The 24,119-nt window shown below is 35.7% G+C and overlaps 1 protein-coding gene across 6 annotated transcripts in view; it reads right to left on the bottom strand.

Moving 5' to 3' along the window:
- The window catches only part of RICTOR (RPTOR independent companion of MTOR complex 2), a 127,834-nt gene that overhangs the window by 33,231 nt on the left and 70,484 nt on the right, over positions 1-24,119 (bottom strand). For 5 of the 6 annotated variants that reach the window (XM_033421235.2, XM_033421234.2, XM_004265976.4 and 2 more), the window contains exons 9-20: positions 20,178-20,245; positions 17,219-17,286; positions 8,922-9,004; positions 7,760-7,847; positions 6,941-7,031; positions 6,762-6,828; positions 6,535-6,615; positions 4,558-4,658; positions 2,522-2,687; positions 2,124-2,225; positions 1,955-2,001; positions 293-428 (exon numbers count right to left, since the gene is read on the bottom strand). In XM_033421235.2, the coding sequence (XP_033277126.1) occupies positions 293-428; positions 1,955-2,001; positions 2,124-2,225; positions 2,522-2,687; positions 4,558-4,658; positions 6,535-6,615; positions 6,762-6,828; positions 6,941-7,031; positions 7,760-7,847; positions 8,922-9,004; positions 17,219-17,286; positions 20,178-20,245 (1,098 nt within the window). The remainder of the gene's footprint in view (positions 1-292; positions 429-1,954; positions 2,002-2,123; positions 2,226-2,521; positions 2,688-4,557; positions 4,659-6,534; positions 6,616-6,761; positions 6,829-6,940; positions 7,032-7,759; positions 7,848-8,921; positions 9,005-17,218; positions 17,287-20,177; positions 20,246-24,119) is intronic. The other variant, XM_033421237.2, reaches the window with a different exon arrangement.

Below are 24,119 nucleotides of genomic sequence, written 5' to 3'. Positions count from 1 at the left end.
ACTAATAACAGATATCAATCACTGAGTATCTGTTGTTTTTAATCCCATTCAACACAGTGCTGCATGAGATGGTATTATTTTCCATCTTACAATGAGAAAACCAGGTCTTCTAGAAGGCAAATTAATTGTCCAAAGTCACATAAATAGCTAGTGACTAAGTCAGGATAAAAATCTAGGTTTGGTCTCATTCTCGATGTTTCTAAATATAGCTTATGCCTCTTCAGAAATAAAAGGAAGGGGGCAAATTCAGTGAAAAACATTTACTCTGGAAAATATACAAAGTGCTTATTACCTCTTCAGACTCAAGAAGAAATTCTGTAAACTGGCAACCCACAACTGTGAGCTGCTTGGACTTGGCAAAATCCAGATCCAGATTGGCATATAATTTACTGCTGGGCTTGTAAAAATAAAGTAGTCTTCGTACAAACCTAAGATCAAAATAAAAAATCAGCAACAAAGTAATAAACCAAATAATTCTTTTAGAATCTTAACCACAACTTATGATATAATAAGGTTTTGAATATGTTTTGGGTTTAAACCATTGAGCTACATGGCAAGAAATTTAATAAACACATTTGGTACATTCCACACACAAACCAACCATAAAAAACAACAAAAAATCCCCTTCATTATAAAAAATATCTTTGTGAAATAAGAACTTTATGGTGAGATGCCTGATAGAAATAGTGGAGAAGAAAGATGCTAGCAGGAAAAATGCAGATATAACATAGCTAGAAGATACAGTTGGAGAAATATGAGGAAGCCACCTGGATATAAATTTTCATTCTTTTTTTTTTTTCTTTTGAAATGCACACATTTTATTTTACTATCAGGTCTTTTTTTCTTTTCAACTCTCTTTTAATCCAGAATATATAAATTCTTTTCTACTGTACTTTATCAAGAACTTTGTCCCATGGCTCTATAAAATAATCTTATACTAGATAATTGTAAGCAAATGTTACCACACTATGATTTTATCAGTTTTTCACAATTAGGCAAAAAAGTCAACCATAAAAGTTCCAGGTAAAATTTAAGCAACTGAATTTATAAAGCAATGGATGATAGTTCAGTGTTATAATTTTCAACATTATGTTCTAAGCTTCCATGGAATTTAGTTCAATTTAATTTCGAGCACTACAATCCAATCTAATAAAGGTGCCAGATCCAGGAGTTGGAGAAACAAAGTTGAATGAGACTTCACCTCTGTTCTCAAGGAGTCTGAAAAGTTAGTGCTATGCTTCTTTACCCCAATGTAATTCTTATGTTCTATATATTTCTCAAAACTTAATACAGATATTAAGTTAAATATCACTGAGTAGATGAATACAATCAATTATAATGTCAATGATATGAACTTCTCAAAAACACGAAGTAAAGCCCCTCTTATCCAATGAGATCAACACTGGTGGTTGGTTAGTCTAAACTCAGAAGGAGTAAAAATGCATGGGGTACTAGAAAAGAGCACAATACCCTGAAGTACTGTATATGCCATAAACATTAGCATGTTTTATGGAAGGTGTGGTTGGCTACAAGGAGTGTAAAAACGAACAAGAATGAATAACCCTTCAAAGTCAGATTCAAAAGAAAGTAGAATTGGAATATTTTAAATGGCCATCATTTTGAAAGGGAAACACTATGCCCTTATGTCATTCTCATACATTAGGGCTAAGATAAGTACATGGCTGATATTCCTCGATTTGAGAAACTTTAATCTCAAGTATTTCATTTGTTCCAAAACTAAAACCAGAATGTAAATAACCAGAAAAAGAATTCGCTGATGCTTTTTGGTTGTAAAATACAAACTATGTATAAAAAAATATATATGTACCTACTGAATACCAACTATTAAAATGTATGTATGTATCTTTAAAACATCAATTATTACTTTTAGTAGGTATCAGGCATAATATAATTCAAATCTAAGTTCTTTAAGTGCAAAACAGTTCTTACATACCTGTGCAACTGTTCATCTTTATAGTTTCTTAGATTTACATTTGGCCACTAGAAAAACATAATACGTTATATTATGTATTTATCAATTCCTAAACATATAATTATGATGAAGTACAATGAATAAGAAAATGAAAACAATCAAGCCATTACCAAGAAGTATCCTATCATACCTTAAGAATGGTCCCTATAAGATTCCAATTCCATTCAAGATTCTCTTTATGTTGAAGGACTTGGCTATCTCTAAGGTTCATTAAAAGAGCTTCCTCTGTATCCTAAAATCACCAGAAAGTAATATGAAAAATTAAGACAAATGGCCTCACGTCAAAAAACTAACTTCAAATATTAAAAACAAAATGGAAGGTTTTTCATTTAAGGAAGATTATCAAGATTTTCTAACTTGAAAAAGTTATAAAAACACAGCTCCACTGCCTAGTCATTATAAAACTTAGAAGCCTTCTGAAAATCCATATGCATGAATAAAACTGCAAACTCAAGCATGTATGCCTACTAAAATACAGTGGTTAAGAATTAGGAAATTAAATTGAAAATTGCATCTTCTCATCAGTACCTTAAGAACAAATATATCTTTCTGAACTCGGAGATATTGATCCCGTTTCTGGTGTGTTGCAATTGCTTTCTGAATAATGTGATCTAAATGAAGGCTATAAGGCTTAGGTCCTCGTTTCTTCATTTCATGGAAGCGTTTTAAACAGTTCAAGGCTGCACTGGCTCGCCTAATGAGAAAAAAAATTAGTACAATTAATACAAGGCTAGCGTAATTTTAAAGAGACCACTTTGGTAAATTATTCTATTAAAACTTACATAAATCCATGCTAGAGAGTGTTACTAAAAAGTAAATTATTTAACCAAATTTGGAACCACAAAGAAAAAAAACAAGAACACTGCTGATTTGTATGAAGAAACACTAATTATTTAGATTCAACGAAACATACTTACTAATCTTTTCTTCTATGGTGGTGGGTACTTTTGGTATGTTAGTTTTAAGAACTCCTTCCTCAAGGTCAGGACCTAGTAACCTTACTTTCTTATTAAAGTTTTAAAACTCTGCTTTTCACATTTAAGTCCTTAATCCATATGAAATTGATTTTTGTTTATGATATGAGGTTGGATAACCAATGATTCCAGTATCAACTGAACAGTCTCTATTTTCCCCACTAATCTGCAACTGTAAATGGGATCCTTTTAAAAATTATTTTATTTTGAAAATTAATTATTTATTTATTTTGGCTGTGTTGGGTCTTCGTTGCTGTGCACGGGCATTCTCTAGTTGCGGCGAGTGAGGGCTACTGCTCATTACGGTGCACAGGCCTCTTACTGCTGTGGCTTCCCTTGTTGCGGAGCACGGGCTCTAAGTGCACGGGCTTCAGTAGTTGCAGCATGCGGGCTGAGTAGTTGTGGCTTCTGGGCTCTAGAGCGCAGGCTCAGTAGTCGAAGTGCATGGGCTTAGTTGCTCCGTGACATGTGGGATCTTCCCGGACCAGGGATCGAACCCTGCATATCTCCTGCATTGGCAGGTGGATTCTTAACCACTGTGCCACCAGGAAGTCCCTAGAAATTATTTTAAATTCCCTTTTTGTGGTGCATAAAATACAGTTTTCTAGAATTTGGTAGCGATCAAGTCTCAACTTAAGAAATTCTGGTAAATACAAATCAGATTTAAAATTTAAAAACCTTAGGATGTGTCCAGATTAGCAAGTACTTATCAGTAAACAGCTTACCGAGCTAAAAAAATCATTCTTAGATTATTACTGGAATTTTGAAGGTAAATTTGAATTCCTGATGAACACTAAATACCATGGCCATAATCTGACCCAGAGAGTTCAGGTCTACCAGGCTTTGGGAAAGTACATTTTCCCATCAAGAAACTACTAAAATAAAAGTTGAATGCCACCACTACCGATGTTAGCTTAAGAGTCAGAACTGATGGTCCGTAATGCCCTCCGTTTATAATACAACTTCAGTCTGTTAAATAGTAGTATTTTCACTGACAGATTTAAAGCTAATAAAAAAAGTATTATTTATAGTGAGGCCCTTATGTGTACTTCTGAATTAATAAAGCTAACTAAACTTTTGAGAAATGTATTATAACTTAACAAAAATTCCTAGTTCTGAATAGCTAATGAACTACATTTCAAAACATTACAAAAAAAATAATGAAGCCTAAATATATAAATTCCAACTTTCTTTTTCCAACATTTTTAACCACACATACAAAAGAATACACTGTTAGTCTTTGTGCTGTAATTTGAAATAATTCAGACATTGAAAAAGAGACTGAACTGTTGCTCAAAACATAAAACAGTCCAAAAAACTCTCAATCCCAATATTTTTACTGATCTGGTAGAAAGTTTACGTCCTTGTCCAGAAACATGCTAGAAAAGGTTGATTTTACTAAACTAAAATACTCTGTAGCCTAAAATACAAATTATTTTTAAAAACTGTTAATTTTCCTCTTATCCAAAGGCTTCCCTAAATAATTCCCAGGCATAACCTATATATACTACTTCCTTATAAAGAAGATAAGGTCATCTAAGTGGGTATTAAATATACAGGCACAAGCTTTGCTAGAGCTCTGATACTTACAGTCTCTTTTCCTTAGGGATATCAAAGGATGCAGCCATATTCATTAGGGTTGGCAGGCAGTGCAAATGATGGCTATGTGAATGAGGAAGAATTGTGTTTGCCTAAAATGAACCATAATATTTTTGAAAAATTGATTATTTTATGTCACAGATTATCCACAGATATAATGCTAAAAGGTTTTACTCATGAATTATTCATTTTCTAATATATACTTATAGCTAACTTTTATCTCATCTACTTTCAACAAGGATGAGCTATCACAAATATAAAGATACAGGCTCATGTTATGTTAATAGAACTCTAAATTTCATACATCCTTTATTATAACATTAAATTATAATTTTAAGTGGTACCCAATTAAACTCACTTCTTAAATAATCTAAAAGGACTATATGTCAAAACTTGGATCCAGTGTTATAATGTTATGTTAAAAGTAGCATTTAGGGCTTCCCTGGTGGCGCAGTGGTTGAGAGTCCGCCTGCCGATGCAGGGGACACGGGTTCATGCCCCGGTCCGGGAAGATCCCACATGCCACGGAGCGGCTGGGCCCGTGAGCCATGGCCGCTGAGCCTGCGCGTCCGGAGCCTGTGGTCCGCAACGGGAGAGGCCACAGCAGTGAGAGGCCCGTGTACCGCAAAAAAAAAAAGTAGCATTTAAAATGCTGGATGCAATATCATAACTTATGAGTTGACTTCTTTGGTTTAAAAACCACCTTCTCAAAACAGGTTTGTCTCATATTCCAACAATCTTTAAATAAGAAACTTGTCTTCTGCTTTCCAAATGAAGTCCTACTACCCAATCTGCTTTCTACCAATAAAGATAAATTAATTAAATGTGGAAGCCAGAAGATATAAGAATAACAAGCAATGAACTAACACTGCTATACTCAAAATGACTAGCTTTTATATTTCAAGGGAATCACAGAATTCTGGTGTATGGGGGAAGGGAATGGATGAAATTTATTAAAGAGATTCCTTCACATAAAGGCAAATAATTCTAGATATTGATATCCTTACAGAAATTATACCTTAATTAAAATAAAAATAATCACACCTGAGATTCTGCAATATTACTTAATTATCTCATAGACAGACTGAAGGAAAACAGAGCAAGTGGCTAAATAATTCACTGATAAACAAGACAGTTACAATTAAACTCTGTTTAATTCTCTTTTGCTCACTCACAAAGCCCAACTGCTATGTAGAAAAAAAACCCTGGTGATGGAGGGGACCAAAAACAACTACAAAAACAAAAAATATTCTGCCAATAATAAACCATAACATAATTTTAAAAGATTTGCCATAAGTTTACTTAATGAGTTTAAAGTGGTTCTTTTTATTTAGTGTTTATTAACTAATTGGTGACAGAAATATAAATTTCTAATTTGCAAATAATCAGAGTACCCTCACTGCTTGATCTGCTGGGAGTAGAGAATGATCAGATTACTTTGCTAGCTCCTTGTTTCCAGAAGTTACTGATGTCATAAAATCGTGGCCAGAAAAACAGATTCCCACCTTCTAAACCTAAACCTACAAGTTTACAGAGAAGTATGTGTTCTAATGAGGCAGTTATGTTTAGATTTTTTTCCACGAAGTTTTCTAAAATTCAGGCACTGACTATTATATATCAATTCTATTTAGCTGACTGAAGTAATACCTATAGTTTTGTAATTTCATGCTTTTTAGGTAGGAAGTCATTCTAAGAGAAAGACTTTTAGGACTCAAAATGTCAGCATCAAAAGTGAGTATAAAAAGGCAATAGTCAGTTCTCTGTATTTTTTATATTTGTTCCATTTAAAAAACTAGCCTATATATATAAGATACAAAGTATCAAGGGTTCTTTGTAATGCAAAGATAAACATTCAAATAAATGTAAACTTATTTTTTTGAGATAATGCAAAGTAAATCGTTAAAATAGCCTGTTTCATAAATTAAAACATTAATAGTATGAAACATAATCAGAAGTTGTTAAACTTACCATATGTAAAAGCTCTCCTAAAAGGATGGTAGCTCTAACTGAGATATGGTCATCGCTGTTTGTTATCACCTCAACCAAACCCTTTGAAAATAAGAAGAAAATATCATAGTTGCAAAATATTATATATGAATACAATTATGCATCATATATGTTTGTTGCTCTGAAAGAATTCTGTTAGAGAAAATAAAATAAATAAAATAGAATAAAATAAGGTTTATAACTCTTACCTCTAAAAGCCCATTACGAATAAATGCTGATAGTATCAGTGCCAAATAATTATCCATGAGGTCTGGCCTGGAAATAAGCATGGCACAGAAAAATTTAAATATTGTTCCATACACCACAAAATTTAACATAAAAATAGTAATTGTAATAAATGTGAACTATTTCTATATCTAAAGTCTACCTGGATCTGGCACGATGAGGAAGAATAGTTTTTGCCTCAGCTGCTACAAAACCATCTGAAAGCCTCCAACTGTCTTGGAATCTACCTGGATCTAAAATAGTTAAATTTAGATAGTTAGAAGAAAATAATATACCAATGAAACACTTCAAATAACCATCAGCTAAGCAGGCTACAAATAATTTTCTTAAACGTTCGTTAAAAAAAAAAAAAGAGGGCTTCCCTGGTGGCGCAGTGGTTGAGAGTCCGCCTGCTGATGCAGGGGACACAGGTTCGTGCCCCAGTCCGGGAAGATCCTACATGCCACAGAGCGGCTTGGCCCGTGAGCCATGGCCGCTGAGCCTGAGCGTCCGGAGCCTGTGCTCCGCAACAGGAGAGGCCACAACAGTGAGAGGCCCGCGTAACGCAAAAAAAAAGACTCAAGAAGGCATACAGAAAAAAACGATTTATGTAAATGAACACAGATTTAACTTCCTTCACTGAGGGACTCAGAGTCATTTGGGCTAAAATAAAATAACAAGAATCAAATAATCCACTGTGAGAATCACATAAGGTTTCTTATTAACTCCTCTCTTCCTTTCTTAGTCCATCCTTCTATTAATTTCACTGCTTGTTTCAGAAGCTAGGGTGATGGAGAAGAAATTTAAATTTCTTTTTAGAAATTTATCTGAGATTTTATTTTTATATTAATTTCAGGCCACAAATATGCAGTAAGAAAATGATATTTAGTTCAGTATTTTTCCTTTGAGGAACTCTGTCTCCATTAGATAATCCATTTAAAAAATTACAATATATGAGTAGTGAATGCACTTCAATACTTACCTACACTGAGCAGTGCTTCTATGAACTCTTCAGTCACAACAGGTAGAGGAAGACGAAATATATCATAAAGCACTTCAAGGAGACCTCGCTGCAAGTACAAATAAATACAGTTCATTTGTTTTTATGGAATACATCTTTGTTTGCAATTTTTTAAATGTCCTATTCACAGATTAAAAAATCGATAAAAACAGAACTACTGTATTTTAGAAAACTACCATTATCAGGCCTATATTACAGAAGAGATAACTACTGAATGCTTACTACATATACATGATGTAATCTTGTCAATAAATCTTTTATTATCCCCACTGTACACATGAAGAAATACATTTAAAGGTTAAAAATAATTTGCCCAAGGTCATGGAGCTATAAATAATAAAAAAAGGAGTCAAACCTCAGTCGGCCAGACTCAAAGGACCATGTTCTTTCACCATTTGCTGAGTAAGAAGTCAACTGAATTGGAACCTTTCCATCTATAATTACATCCTTCCATGGTCTAAATGCTTTTATTTTTAGTTCACATTTTAAGCAAGGCACCTCTAGCTAATATTTACTACTAACAATAAGAAACAAAGGGGCAAATTTTGTCCCTTTGAACAAAATTAAAACAAAAACATTAAAGAGGAAAAGGAAGAACCACATGAAGAGTTCATTTTTTTCCTCTAATTTCAATTTGTTTTAGTTGTTTAATACAATTCCTATACACTAATAACTTAGGACTATGTCTAAAAAAAGGATATAAATACCCCAATTTTAATCAGAACCACTACTCATAACATATAAAAACACAAGTTAGAAGGCATAAGTTGCATAAATACTATATTTACTTTTTAAGTATATTTTTCTATATTGCTTGAACCTTTTACAATGAGAATGCCCCTGTGTATTGTTTGCACTTTTTATTGAATAAAGCATAATTAATTTCATATTTTTAATCTAATTTTAATACAGCCCTACTTCCTAACAACAGCAGTGTTTCAAATGATTCATATTATATTCTTAGGGTTCAACTAAGTAGTAAATATTTATTCATGTATTTTTAAAATGCTCTGTGATACAGATTAACAATTCATGAGGAAAAAGCATTACCTGAAATAAACTTTTTCCAATTAATTTCCTCCACTAAAACTCCATGAATGAAACAATCATAACTTTTACCTACCCTTATTTCCATATTTGGAATGCAAAGGACTCCAATTAGAGACTGAATCCCAGAATTTCCAGGCTTACATAAATTAATAATACCTAAAAAAGATAAAAAGAAAAAAGAATAACTGATTTGAATTTCAAAAAAATTTTCTATAGTAATGTATCCATAATACAAAATGTGACATTTTTCCATGCTAAATTACACTATTACACTATTTGATTATCATAATTGATAGTATATTTCAAACATTCTCTGAATTTGCCAACTAATTAGAGGTTATCAATAATTTTATCCTTTAAATTACTTCTTCTATTTGTTTCATACCCAAAAAGGTTTCATGAATCTGACTGCCTATTATTCCCATTTGCTGATGAGTGATTCTCAGGGATATTGGAGAGAATAAGACAATGTCTTGCTTATTTAACACTTTCTCAACCTGAACTGATAAACTTTGCTTGGCATTTGCCTTTTAAAAGTTTAAGTCTCAAACTTAACGAATGCACAGACGAGTATAACCAACAGACTTCAAATAAACTGAATGGATCAAAATATTAAGTGAGAGAATTTACTCAAACAATTTTAAACATATTAACACCATGTCACAAAAGAAGATATGTATCAGTAAGTAGCCAATAAACACAAAAGTGTTCAATATCATTAGTCACTGGGGAAATGCAAATTACAGTCAAAATAAGATACTGTCACACACCCACTAGAGTGGCTGAAATTAAAAACTGATAACACCAGATGCTGGCAAGGATGTAGAGCAACTGGAACTCACATACCTACATGATAGGAGTATAAAATAGTGCTTCAGTATTTTGAGAAAAAGTCTTGCAGTTTCTCATACAACTAAACATATATCGGGACTTCCCTGGTGGTGCAGTGGTTAAGAATCCGCCTGCCAATGCAGGGGACAGGGGTTCGAGCTCTGGTATGGGAAGATCCCACATGCTGTGGATCAACTAAGCCCGTGAGCCACAACTACTGAGCCTGTGTTCTAAAGCCCGCAACACAACTACTGAGCCCGCGTGCCACAACTACTGAAGCCCACGCACCCTAGAGCCTGCGTCACAACTACTGAGCCCACGCACCGCAACTACTGAAGCCTGAGCACTGCAACTACTAAGTCTGCATGCTGCAACTAATGAAGCCCATGCACCTAGAGCCTGTGCCCTGCAACAAGAGAAGCCACTGCAATGAGAAGCCCGCGCACTGCAAAGAAGAGTAGCCCCTGCTCAACTAGAGAAAGCCCGCGTGCAGCAACGAAGACCCAACACAGCCAAAAAAACCCCATATATCCACCCTGTGACTCAGCAATTCTATCTGGTATTTACCCAAAAGGAAACAAAGCTTACATCTGAAAAAAAATTTTACAATGCCACTCATAGTAGCTCTATTTAGAACGATCAAAACTGGAAACAGGGGCTTCCCTGGTGGCGCAGTTGTTGAGAGTCCGCCTGCCGATGCAGGGGACACGGGTTCGTGCCCTGGTCCGGGAAGATCCCACATGCCACGGAGCAGCTGGGCCCATGAGCCATGCCCGCTGAGCCTGCGCGTCTGGAGCCTGTGCTCCGCAATGGGAGAGGCCACAACAGTGAGAAGCCCATGTACCACAAAAAAAAAAAAAAAAAAAAAAAAAAAACTGGAAACAGGTCAGGTATTCACTAACAGGAGGAAGGCTAAAAACACAGTGATATATTTACCCAGTGGAATACTACTCAGCAATAAAAAGGAACATATTATTGATATATACAACATGAATCAGTAGCATTATGCTGAGTGAAATCAGAATCATTAAGTTGAGTGAAAAAAGCCTACACACAAAAGTATACATATACTATGATTCCACTTAAATGAAGTTTCAGAACAGGCAAAAATGATTTGTGATAAAAAATAAACAGAGCAGTGGTTGCTTCTTACAGGAGTGGGGTCAGGGATTAACTAGGAAGGGACATGAGAGAACTTTCTGCAATGATGGTAATGTTCTATATCCTAAAAAGAGTTTGGATACACAGGTATAAGCATTTGTCAAAACTCATCAAATTGCAGACTCAAGATTTGTGCATTTCACTGTAAGGGGTAAATTTTACCTCAAAGTGCCCCCCCCAAAAAAAACCTCAGAAACAAACAAAAATAACCAAATAAGAACCCTAAACAAATAGTGAACTTTAGGTAATAATGTGCATGCTGAAGTGTTTAGGAATCAGGAGAACTTAATTTTGCAACTTCTTTAAAATGCATTAGAATAACATGAGGACTGATGAATTATCAGAGGACTAGGCAGATGGGTAGATATGTAATAAAGCAAATAGAGCAAAATCTAAGTGGTAGGAGTATATGGTGTTCACTGTATAATTTTTCTGTAGAGTTGAAATTTTTGATAATAAAATGTTAGGAAAAACATTTTTTAAAAGTAAAGGAAAACATTTTTAAAAAGTCATATAGGATTCTGAAGTTCCCTGTTACTTCTGCTTAAGCACATATATTTATATTTATGAATAATATGTATCTTCTCTTTGCACTTAGGTTCAAAATTCAAATTAAAACATAATAGACAGACTTACTTAAAATACCAAAATAGTGTTTCTCAAACTTTGATGTCTGACAGTAATTTGAGAGATTATAGATTAAGATAATAATCTGCAAACATAGTCTGCACTAATAGGGAAAACAGGCTCCTGCAACTCAAGAAGAAACTGTGTTCTAAAAGTTCATTTTTCAGTTTTTTGGATTTTGAAATATATGATAGAAATAACATTACAAACATACAAAAGCTCATTTAACCCAAACACAGTATCACAGAATCTAATACTATTAAGGAAATTATTTTTGTGAGAAAATGTTTTCAGAATTCTAACTTGAATAATATTCCAGTTCTTACTTCAATAGAAGGGAAGAACACTCCAACCTTTTAAGTTTCTAATGATGGATCAGTGCATTAAAGGACTCTAGGACAAACTGAAGCACAGCAGAAAAACGTTTAAGAGAAACAAGAGACTGGCAGAGATGAGAGGTACAGTGACTGGAGAGCAGAGTCTACAGTAGGGAGAATGAGAAGACTGTAGCTAGGCTGTACTGGTGGTCAGAGTTGGACAGAATTCATTCTTGGGGGGAAGAAAGAAACCACTTTAACGGCAAGGAAGCTGAAGAATGGTGAAGGACGGTAGCTGTAGCTACAGAAAATAAAGTTATACGTGATTTCTAAGGCAAGGGCACTGACAGTTAACCTTGGCAGGAGGACTGTGTTGGTTTTCTATGTTGAAAGAGTGTGTGGAGGCTAGTAAAGTATAAAAAACGATGTGTGATGGTTGAGCCCTCATAGAATCCTAGGTTGTCCATTAGGATAAGGCGAAAAAGGCAGTCATGAGGTATAGCAAGGTTGGGATTTTTACCAACATGTGAGAGGCCAGAGGAAGTCCTTGTACATATATTGGCTAGGGCTGGGATAGTCTATGGCTGGGATAGTCATTTTTATGGAAAAGATGTTAACTGGTTACTTAAGTATACAGAAATGTTCAAGTAAATTTTCCTGTTCTATTTATTGCTATACTCCTTTGTATGCTATCCCTTAAATTATTCTGCAAAGTCAAGAAGGAAAAGGTTGGCTTCCCTTGTGGCGAAGTGGTTAAGAATCCACCTGCCAAAGCAGGGGACACGGGTTCGAGCCCTGGTCTGGGAAGATCCCCCACACTGCATAGCAACTAAGCCCATGCACCACAACTACTGAGCCTGCGCTCTACAGCCCACAAGCCACAACTACTGAGCCCGCGTGCCACAACTACTGAGGCCTGTGCGCCTAGAGCCCGTGCTCTGCAACAAGAGAAGCCACCGCAATGAGAAGCCCGTGCACTACAACAAAGAGTAGCCCCTGCTCGCCACAACTAGAGAAAACCTGCATGCAGCAACGAAGACAATGCAGCCAAAAATTAAATAATACATTTTTTTTAAAAAAGAAGAGGTAATCATTAATACAAAATAACACATTTAGTGCTGGTATTATTTTAAGAAAAATGTTTGCTTTTTATTCCATGGAAAGGTAAAACATGTATAATCCCTCTTTTCAAGAAATATTGGACTACTAGGCAATAGAAATAAAAGCAAAAATATGGTTTTCTCCGGGTATATGCCCAGTAGTGGGATTGCTGGGTCATATGGTAGTTCTATTTTTAGTTTTTTAAGGAACCTCCATACCATTCTCCACAGTGGCTGTACCAATTTACATTCCCACCAACAGTGCAAGAGGGTTCCCTTTTCTCCACACCCTCTCTAGCCTTTATTATTTGTAGACTTTTTTTTTTTAATTTTATTTATTAATTTTATTTATTTTTGGCTGCGTTGGGTCTTCATTGCTGCGCGCGGGCCTTCTCTAGTTGCGGCGAGCGGGGGCTGCTCTGCGTTGCGGTGCAAGGGCTTCTCATCGCGGTGGCCTCTCTAGTTGCAGAGCACTGGCTCCAGGCGCGCAGGCTTCAGGAGTCGTGGCTCGCGGGCTCTAGAGCGCAGGCTCAGTAGCTGTGGCGCACAGGCTCAGTTGCTCTGTGGCATGTGGGATCCTCCTGGACCAGGGCCCGAACCCGTGTCCCCTGCACTGGCAGGCGGACTCCTAGCCACTGCGCCACCAGGGAAGCCCTATTTGTAGACTTTTTAATGAGGGCTATTCTGATCAGTGTGAGGTGATACCTCACTGTAGTTCTGATTTGCATTTCTCCAATAATTAGTGATATTGAGCATCTTTTCATGTGCTTTTTGGTCATCTGTATGCCTTCTTTGGAGAAATGTCTATTTAGATCTTTTGCCCATTTTCTGATTGGGTTATCTGGTTTTCTGATACTGAACTGCATGAGCTGTTTATATATTTTGGAGATTAATCCCTTGTCGGTTGCTTCATTTGCAAATATCTTCCCCCATTCTGAGGATTGTCTTTTTGTTTTGTTTATGGTTTCCTTTGCTGTGCACTTTTAAGTTTAATTAGATCGCATTTATTTTTGTTTTTATTTTCATTACTCTAGGAGGTGGATCAAAAAAGATCTTGCTGTGATTTATGTCAAAGAGTGTTCTTCCTATGTTTTCCTCTAAGAGTTTTATAGTGTCCGGTCTTACATTTAGGTCTCTATTCCATTTTGAGTTTATTTTTGTGTATGGTATTAGAGAGTGTTCTAATTTCATTCTTTTACATGTAGCTGTCCAGTTTTCCCAGCACCACTTATTGAAGAGACTGTCTTGTCTCCATTGTATATTCTTGCCTCCTTTGTCATAGATTAATTGACCATAGGTGAGTGGGTTTATTTCTGGGCTTTCTATCCTGTTCCATTGATCTATATTTCTGTTCTTATGCCAGTCCCATACTGTTTTGATGACTGTAGCTTTGTAGTATAGTATGAAGTCAGGGAGCCTGACTCCTCCAGCTCCATTTTTCTTTCTCAAGATTGCTTTGGCTATTCAGGTCTTTTATGTTTTCATATGGATTTTGTGTTCTAGTTACATGAAAAATGTCATTGGTAATCTGATAGGGATTGCACTGAATCTGTAGATTGCTTTGGGGAGTATAGTTATTTTCACAATATTGATTCTTCCAATCCAAGAACATGGTATATCTTCCCATGTGTTTGTGTCACCTTTCATTTCTTTCATCAATATCTTACAGTTTTCTGAGTACAGGTCTTTTGCCTCTTTAAGTAGGTTTATTCTTAGGTATTTTATTCTTTATGTTGCGATGGTAAATGGGATTGTTTCCTTAATTTCTCTTTCTGATCTTTCATTGTTAGTGTAAAGGAATGCACCCCAATGTTCACTGCAGCACTATTTCCAATAGGCAGAACATGGAAGCAACCTAAATGTCCAACAACAGAGGAATGGATAAAGGAAACATGGTACATATATACAGTGGAATATTACCGGCAATAAAAAAAGAACAAAGTAATGCCATTTGCAGCAACAGGGATGAATCCAGATTATCATACTGAGTGAAGTAAGTCAGACACAGACAAATATATGATATTGCTTATATGTGGAATCTAGAAAAAAAAGGGGGTTACAAATGAACTTACAAAAACAGAAGTAGAGTCATGGATGTAGGAAACAAACTTATGGCTACAAGGGGATAAGAGTGGGGCAGGGATAAACTGGGAGATTGGGACTGACATATACACACAACCACATATAAAATACATAACTAATAATAATCTGCCATATAGCAGAGGGAATTCTACTCAATACTCTGTAATTGCCTACATGGGAAAAGAATCTAAAAAAAAAAAAGGGCTTCACTGGTGGCGCAGTGGTTGAGAGTCCGCCTGCCGATGCAGGGGACACGGGTTCGTGCCCCGGTCCGGGAAGATCCCACATGCCGCGGAGCGGCTGGGCCCGTGAGCCATAGTCGCTGAGCCTGCGTGTCCGGAGCCTGTGCTCCGCAACAGGAGAGGCCACAACAGTGAGAGGCCCGTGTACCGCAAAAAAAAAAAAAAAAAAAAAAAGTGGATATATGTATAGCTGATTCACTTTGCTGTACACCTGAAACTAATGCAATACTGTAAATCAACTATTCTCCAATAAAAATTTTAAAAAAAGAAAAGCAAAAATAAACAAATGGGACCTAATGAAACTTATAAGCTTTTGCACAGCAAAGGAAACCATAAACAATATGAAAAGACAACCTATGGAGTGGGAGAAAATATTTGCAAATTAGGCAACCAACAAGGGATTAATTTCTAAAATATACAAACAGCTCATACAACTCATAACAAAAAAACAAGCAACCCAATCAAAAAATGGACAGAAGACCTAAATAGACATTTCTCCCAAGAAGACATACAGATGGCCAATAGGCACATGAAAAGATGCTCAACATCACTAATTATTAGAGAAATGCAAATCAAAACTACAATGAGGTATCACCCCACACCAGTCAGAATGGCCATCATTAAAAAGTCTACAAATAATAAATGCTGGAGAGGTTGTGGAGAAATAGGAACCCTCCTACACTGTTGGTGGGAATGTAAATTGGTGCAGCCATTATGGAAAACAGTATGGAGGTTTTTTTTAAAAACTAAAAGTAGAGTTACCACATGATCCTGCAATCCCATGCCTGGATATATAACCAGAGAAAACTCTAATTTGAAAAGATACATGCAGACTGTCATACAGAGTGAAGTAAGTCAGAAAGAGAAAAACAAACATTGTATATTAACGCATATATGTGGAATCTAGAAAAATGGTACAGATGAACTAGTTTGCAAGGCAGAAATAGAGACACAGATGTAGAGAACAAACGTACGGATACCAAGGGGGGAAAAGTGGGGCGGGGAGGGGATGAATTGCGAGAGGGACTGACATATATACACTAATATGTATAAAATAGATAACTAATAAGAATCTGCTATATAAAAAAATAAAATAAAATTCAAAAAAAAGAAAACATGAAAATAAATAAATTTAAATAAATAAATAAAAGATACATGCACCCCAATGTTCACTGAAGCACTATTTACAATAGCCAAGACATGGAAGCAATCTAAATGTCCATCAACAGATGAATGGATAAAGATGTGAGATACACACACACACACACACACACACACACACACACACACACACACACAATGAAATATTACTCAGCCATAAAAAGAATGAAATAATGCCATATGCAGCAACATGATGGACCTAGAGATTATCATCATACTAAGTGAAGTAAGTCAGACAGAAAGACAAATACCATACAATATCACTTATATGTGGAATCTAAAATATGATACAAATGGACTTATTTGTGAAACAGAAACAGACTCACAGACAGGGAAAACAAACTTATGGTTATCAAAGGGGAAAGGGAGTGGGGGAGTGATAAATTAGGAGTTTGGGATTTACAGATACACACTACTATATATAAAATAAACAACAAGGTCCTACTATATAGTAGAGGGAACTATATTCAACATCCTGTAATAAACCATAATGAAAAAGAATGTAATTTGGGATTACTAATGGCCTATCTTGCTTATTTGGTATTTATGACATTCTACATTACATTTTTAGGAACAAACTTTAGTTACATATTCAACTAACACTCTTAAAAATTTTTTTTGGTATAGATCTTGTTTAAGTTTATTTTAATGCCCAGGTTATCATTAGCATATTGACTTACAAATGGTCAATTTTAAGACTTGTGTACAAACCCCTCTTGGTTCTAATGATAACATATAAAGAAAGACTAGGTTAACATCTAAAGCAGATGCTACAATAATAATTTAACATTTGAAAAAATAGCCAAGCTTTTCTTATTGGATGTTATAAAGCAGCACAGAGGAACTTACCTGCCCATGACCGGAATGTTGCTATGATTCCCATTTTACTTGCTAGAAACCTTGCTTCTCTGTCTTCTCTGTTGGGTGAGGTGGGGGGGCGGGGGGGTGTCAAAGAAATTAAATGTTAAAATAAAAAGTGAGTTTTTCCTACCACTATATCAGAATAAGAGCTATCATTACTTAACATTTAAATATTTACATAGGAAATTCAACAATATATTAAAAGAAAATAAAGATCAGATCTACCTCAAAGCAAATTACCCAGTTATGTACTGATCACGCGTCCCCCCATTTAAAATTCACATCTTTTAAAACAAATTATAAATTCCGCTTTCCCACTGAGTTCTTCTTTTCCTGCTCTTTCTGAAAACTATTCTTAGGTAGCTCATTAACACCTTTAATTGAGCATTAGAGACAACACCAACCTGCTTAATAAGCATCTCTGTCAAAATACTGCCCCTTAGCAAAGAAAATTACCACATAAACCTCTTACTTTTACCACATGTATTCTCTTTACTTCAAAAATCTTGTCCCAAATTTATCTGAGCATTTCTACCAAGCAAGCTCAACAACTCAGATATTCACCGAGATATTATTAAATAACTAGATATTATTATTGATCCATTTTTAAGCTCATTCAGGTTGTTGGCAGAATTCACTTCCTTGGTGTTATACAACTGAGGTTTCTGTTTTCTTTCTGTCAGCTGGGGCCTACTACCAGCTACTTTCTTCTTTTATAATTGGTATCCAATCATCTCACTTGTTCCCTTCTATGTAATAGTTTATGACAATTAATTAACCAACAGTATTACTTACATTGTTAAACATATTCCATATATGGTCTACGGCCAGTTTTAATACTTAATAGCAACCTTGTACTCTTTATTTATGCCACCTCAACTATCTCTACCCTGTAAACAGTCCATTTTTTTTTCTGTGCCATCTTTTTTACTTCCCTAATGTTAAAGTTCTTAACAGTTGTGAGAATACAGAAATCCAGAGAACTGGGAAAGAAAAAAACAGAAGGGATAAAGAACAATGACAGAAAATCAAATTGAAGAATGGTAAGCAAGCAGATAGTTTACAAAAGAGAAATGAAAGTTAAAAACATCCCCCACACATACAAACCAACCACACTAAGCTCTGTGGTACTAATCAACATGACACTATAACAGAAACTAAAATGGGGAGGGGGGTTGGTGGAAGAAATGAGAATCAGACAACTGTGTGATTAAGCTTTTGGTGCTCCTTCTCTTAAAAATGTTTGTGACATACTTATACTGTTTGCCTGGTAATCCAATCTCTAACCTATTTGATAAATTAGTAGTATTGTAAAAAAAAAAAAAAAAAAAAAAAACACCCATTTCCTTATTCCCTAGCTATAATGTACTCATGCTCCAGAAACTGCCCATACTCCAGAAACTTAAGGAAAGCAAAGTATTGAACCAAACAGAAAAGAAAGGATTTTGGTGGAATGTACTCCCGCCTCAACTCTAAAAAATATCCAGGTTCGTCTCTTGCTTATTCTGGTAGGCAGAATTCTAAAAATGCCCCTATCCTCTCAAGATTCTAGGTCTTAATCCCTGGATCCCTGTGAATATGATATCATTGCCATGACTGTGATTATGTTTATGTTATATAGCCCGGAAGACCTTAAGATACGGAGATCATCTGGTAGGCTTGATCGAACTGGAGAGCTTTCTCTAGCTGGAAGCAGAAGAAAAAGTCAGAGAGATTCAAAGCACAAAGATTCAAGGAATTCCTGCTGTGTTTGAAGATGGAGAGTACCATGTGCCAGGAAAAGAGGGTGGCCATTAGAAGCTGAGAGTAGGCCCCAGTTGACAGTCAGCAAGAAAACAGGAACTTCAGTTGTACAATAGCAAGGAAGTGAATTCTGCCAACAATCTGAGTGAGCCCAGAAATAAATGGCTTCTTCACCAGAACTTCCAGATAAGAACCACGCCAGACCTCTGACCTACTGAACTGTGAACTAATAAACTGATGTTATTTTAAGCTGCTATATTTGTAGTCATTTGTCATGCAGCAATAGAAAATGCATACATTCTTCATCAATAAAGAGCATGCCCAAGTGTGATAGGAGAAGCCAAGAAAGGGGCTTAAGAATCCCAATTCATAACTTAGTTAGCAAGAATAAGGTCTGAGAAGTCTTAAACAGAGAATGACTATTCTAATTTCTTAGCTCAGGTCATGATATGTTAGCATGCAATGAGTCCACAGTGATGGAGGTGATTAAAGATATGAAACCACTATTTTTAATTCAGGAGAAAAATGAAAAACAACAAAAATATGCCCATTTCACAATGTTCCCAAACTTAGTGAGGAATTTTAAAAACATACTATCTCTCAAAATAAGTGTGTCTACAATCCAACAATCCTACTATGCTACACCTGATAGCATATTTATTGGAACTGTGTCAGCGGCAAAATCTTCACCGACAAGTTCATTATTTGATCCATAAATCAATTTAAATATAGTTATCCCAGAATACCTAGTGAACATGTGCATTTCTCTCCAGAAAAACTGAAAATTATCCTGCCTCATTTCTAGAAAATAATCTTTACTCTATCTCCTCTTACCTCCCTATGAACCTTACTCTCAAAATTCTACACAGTATATTTTTCTGCTTACTCAATTTAGGCCGCTCTTCAGTCTACTCACAATTAATTCTTTTAGTCTTTCAATGTAATTGTGCTAAAAACATGTACAATAGAAAAATTATTAAAGATCGAGGTTTCTACTCCTACATATCTTACATTTTTTAAAATAAGAAACTAATTCCAAGTCTTTAAATTTCCCGATGCTTACTTTTAATTTTTTAAACCACAGCTAATTATGAGAGAACTATAACTCCATGAAATAGGAAATTTACTTAAACTCATTTTTCTCTGGCTCTACGTACAATCAGGCAAATCTAAAAGTTTTAACAGTAACACGCATGGTACTTACTTAAGCTGTCCTTCAGCTGTATCTGGACTATGTCTGTAGTGAAAATCAGTATAGGGTGCTAAAATTCGCTAATAAAAAGAAAAGGCAAAAAAAGAAGAAGAAAAAGAGTCCTTATTATAAAATGTATTCTTCCTGTAACAAGCTAAAATTAATTCCACTTCTCTGTATCTCTAACTGGGTACACTGCTTGAGAGACTTATTTCTTCAAACTCATCATCAAGGAATATATTTGAGTGATTTTTTTAAATGTACAAACTGAATTTCTGAACTTCTAAACTGACGTTTAACATACATATTAAGCAGTGCACAAATCATGAATGTGAGGTTTGATGGATTTTCTCAAACTAAGCACGTTCCCTATAATCCTCAAAGCCTCCTTATTCTCCCGTTCGTTCTCACCACAGGATTACTATCCTGATTTCTAACACTATGACTTGTTTTGCCTATTTCTGAACATTATTTAATTATTTTTACTTTATAAATTATGTTCATTTTCTTACTAGTATAAGGAAATCCAAATTATTTTCGTGTATTGTCCTTGTATATAGCAACCCTGTTAGGCTCACTCATTTTAGAACTTAAACCACTGTATCTCATTTACCAACCCCCCTGGCCCAGCCTTGTGCTGACTGCATTACTGTGGCCTGAATTTTAATTTTAAAATGATTTAAAATACCTAAGACATTAAAAATATTGTTTTAGACAATGAGTAGTCTTTTATATTTTGTCATGTGTACGTTTTTTGCCACGCTTCATTCCTTCCTGCATTTCCTTGTTTGTCTCGGATCACTTTCCTTTTAAGGATTCACTTTAACCTTCCTTTGAGTCTGTCTCATTTTTTTTTTATTATCTTTATTGGAGCATAATTGCTTTACAATGGTGTGTTAGTTTCTGCTTTATAACAAAGTGAATCAGTTATACATACACATATGTTCCCATATCTCTTCCCTCTTGCGTGTCCCTCCCTGCCACCCCTCTAGGTGGTCACAAAGCACCGAGTTGATCTCCCTGTGCTATGCGGCTGCTTCCCACTAGCTTTCCATTTTACGTTTCGTAGTGTATATATATCCATGCCACTCTCTCGCTTTGTCACAGCTTACCCTTCCCCTTCCCCATATCCTCAAGTCCATTCTCTAGTAGGTCTGTGTCTTTATTCCTGTCTTACCCCTAGGTTCTTCATGACATTTTTTTTGCTTAAATTCCATATATATGTGTTAGCATACAGTATTTGTCTTTCTCTTTCTGACTTACTTCGCTCTGTATAACAGACTCTAGGTCCATCCACCTCATTACAAATAGCTCAATTTTGTTTCTTTTCATGGCTGAGTAATATTCCATTGTATATATGTGCCACATCTTCTTTATCCATTCATCCAATGATGGACACTTAGGTTGTTTCCATCTCCTGGCTATTGTAAATAGAGCTGCAATGAACATCTTGGTACATGACTCTTTTTGAATTATGGTTTTCTCAGGGTATATGCCCAGCAGTGGGATTGCTGGGTCATATAGTAGTTCTATTTGTAGTTTTTTAAGGAACCTCCATACTGTTCTCCATAGTGGCTGAACCAATTCACATTCCCACCAGCAGTGCAAGAGTGTTCCCTTTTCTCCACACCCTCTCCAGCATTTATTGTTTCTAGATTTTTTGCATTCTGACTGGTGTGAGATGATATCTCATTGTAGTTTTGATTTGCATTTCTCTAATGATTAATGATGTTGAGCATTCTTTCATGTGTTTGTTGGCAGTCTGTATATCTTCTTTGGAGAAATGTCTATTTAGGTCTCCTGCCCATTTTTGGATTGGGTTGTTTGTTTTTTTGTTATTGAGCTGCTTGCAAATTTGGAGATTAATCCTTTGTCAGTTGCTTCATTTGCAAATATTTTCTCCCATTCTGAGGGTTGTCTTTTGGTCTTGTTTATGGTTTCCTTTGATGTGCAGAAGCTTTGCAGTTTCATTAGGTCCCATTTGTTTATTTTTGGTTTTATTTCCATTTCTCTAGGAGGTGGGTCAAAAAGGATCTTGCTGTGATTTATGTCATAGAGTGTTCTGCCTATGTTTTCCTCTAAGAGTTTGATAGTTTCTGGCCTTACATTTAGGTCTTTAATCCATTTTGAGCTTATTTTTGCATATGGTGTTAGGGAGTGATCTTATCTCATACTTTTACATGTAGCTGTCCAGTTTTCCCAGCACCACTTATTGAAGAGGCTGTCCTTTCTCCACTGTACATTCCTGCCTCCCTTTATCAAAGATAAGGTGACCATATGTGCATGGGTTTATCTCTGGGCTTTCTATCCTGTTCCATTGATCTATCTTCCTGTTTTTGTGCCAGTACCATTATGTCTTCATTCCTGTAGCTTTGTAGCATAGTCTGAAGTCAGGGAGCCTGATTCCTCAAGCTCTGTTTTTCGTTCTCAAGATTGCTTTGGCTATTCGGGATCTTTTGTGTTTCCATACAAACTGTGAAATTTATTTTTCTACTTCTGTGAAAAATGCCAGTGGTAGTCTGATAGCGATTACATTGAATCTGTAGATTGCTTTGGGTAGTAGAGTCATTTTCACAATGTTGATTCTTCCAATCCAAGAACATGGTATATCTCTCCATCTATTTGTATCATCTTTAATTTCTTTCATCAGTGTCTTATAATTTTCTGCATACAGGTCGTTTGTCTCCTTAGGTAGGTTTATTCCTAGATATTTTATTCTTTTTGTTGCAATGGTAAATGGGAGTGTTTTCTTGATTTCACTTTCAGATTTTCATCATTAGTGTATAGGAATGCCAGAGATTTCTGTGCATTAATTTTGTATCCTGCTACTTTACCAAATTCATTGATTAGCTCTAGTAGTTTTCTGGTAGCATCTTTAGGATTCTCTATGTATAGGATCATGTCATCTGCAAACAGTGACAGCTTTACTTCTTCTTTTCCGATTTGGATTCCTTTCATTTCCTTTTTGTCTCTGATTGATGTGGCTAAAACTTCCAAAACTATGTTGAATAAAAGTGGTGAGAGTGGGCAACCTTGTCTTGTTCCTGTTCTTAGTGGAAATGCTTTCAGTTTTTCACCACTGAGGACGATATTGGCTGTGGGTTTGTCATATACTGCCTTTATTATGTTGAGGAAAGTTCCCTCTATGCCTACTTTCTGCAGGGATTTTATCATAAATGGGTGTTGAATTTTGTCAAAAGCTTTCCCTGCATCTACTGAGATGATCATATGGTTTTTCTCCTTCAATTTGTTAATATGGTGTATCACAGTGATTGACTTGCATATATTGAAGAATCCTTGCATTCCTGGAATAAACCCCACTTGATCGTGGTGTATGACCCTTTTAATGTGCTGTTGGATTCTGTTTGCTAGTATTTTGTTGAGGATCTTTGCATCTATGTTCATCAGTGATATTGGTCTGTAGTTTTCTTTCTTTGTGACATCCTTGTCTGGTTTTCGTATCAGGGTGATGGTGGCCTCGTAGAATGAGTTTGGGGGTGTTCCTCCCTCTGCTATATTTTGGAAGAGTTTGAGAAGGATAGGTGTTAGCTATTCTCTAAATTTTTGATAGAATTTGCCTGGGAAGCCTTCAGGTCCTGGGCTTTTGTTTGTTGGAAGTTATTTAATCACAGTTTCAATTTTAGTGCTTGTGATTGGTCTGTTCATATTTTCTATTTCTTCCTGATTCAGTATTGGTACGTTGTGCATTTCTAAGCATTTGTCCATTTCTTCCAGGTTGTCCATTTTATTGGCATACAGTTGCTTGTAGTAATCTCTCATGATCTTTTTTATTTCTGCAGTGTCAGCTGTTACTTCTCCTTTTTCATTTCTAATTCTATTGATTTGAGTCTTCTCCCTTTTTTTCTTGATGAGTCTGGCTAATGGTTTATCAATTTTGTTTATCTTCTCAAAGAAACAGCTTTTGGTTTTATTGATCTTAGCTATCGTTTCCTT

Source organism: Orcinus orca, chromosome 3 (assembly GCF_937001465.1).
Source record: "Orcinus orca chromosome 3, mOrcOrc1.1, whole genome shotgun sequence".
Lineage (NCBI taxonomy): Eukaryota > Metazoa > Chordata > Mammalia > Artiodactyla > Delphinidae > Orcinus > Orcinus orca.
Note: the sequence above shows the minus strand (reverse complement) of the source record. Positions and strands in the feature narration are given on the sequence as shown.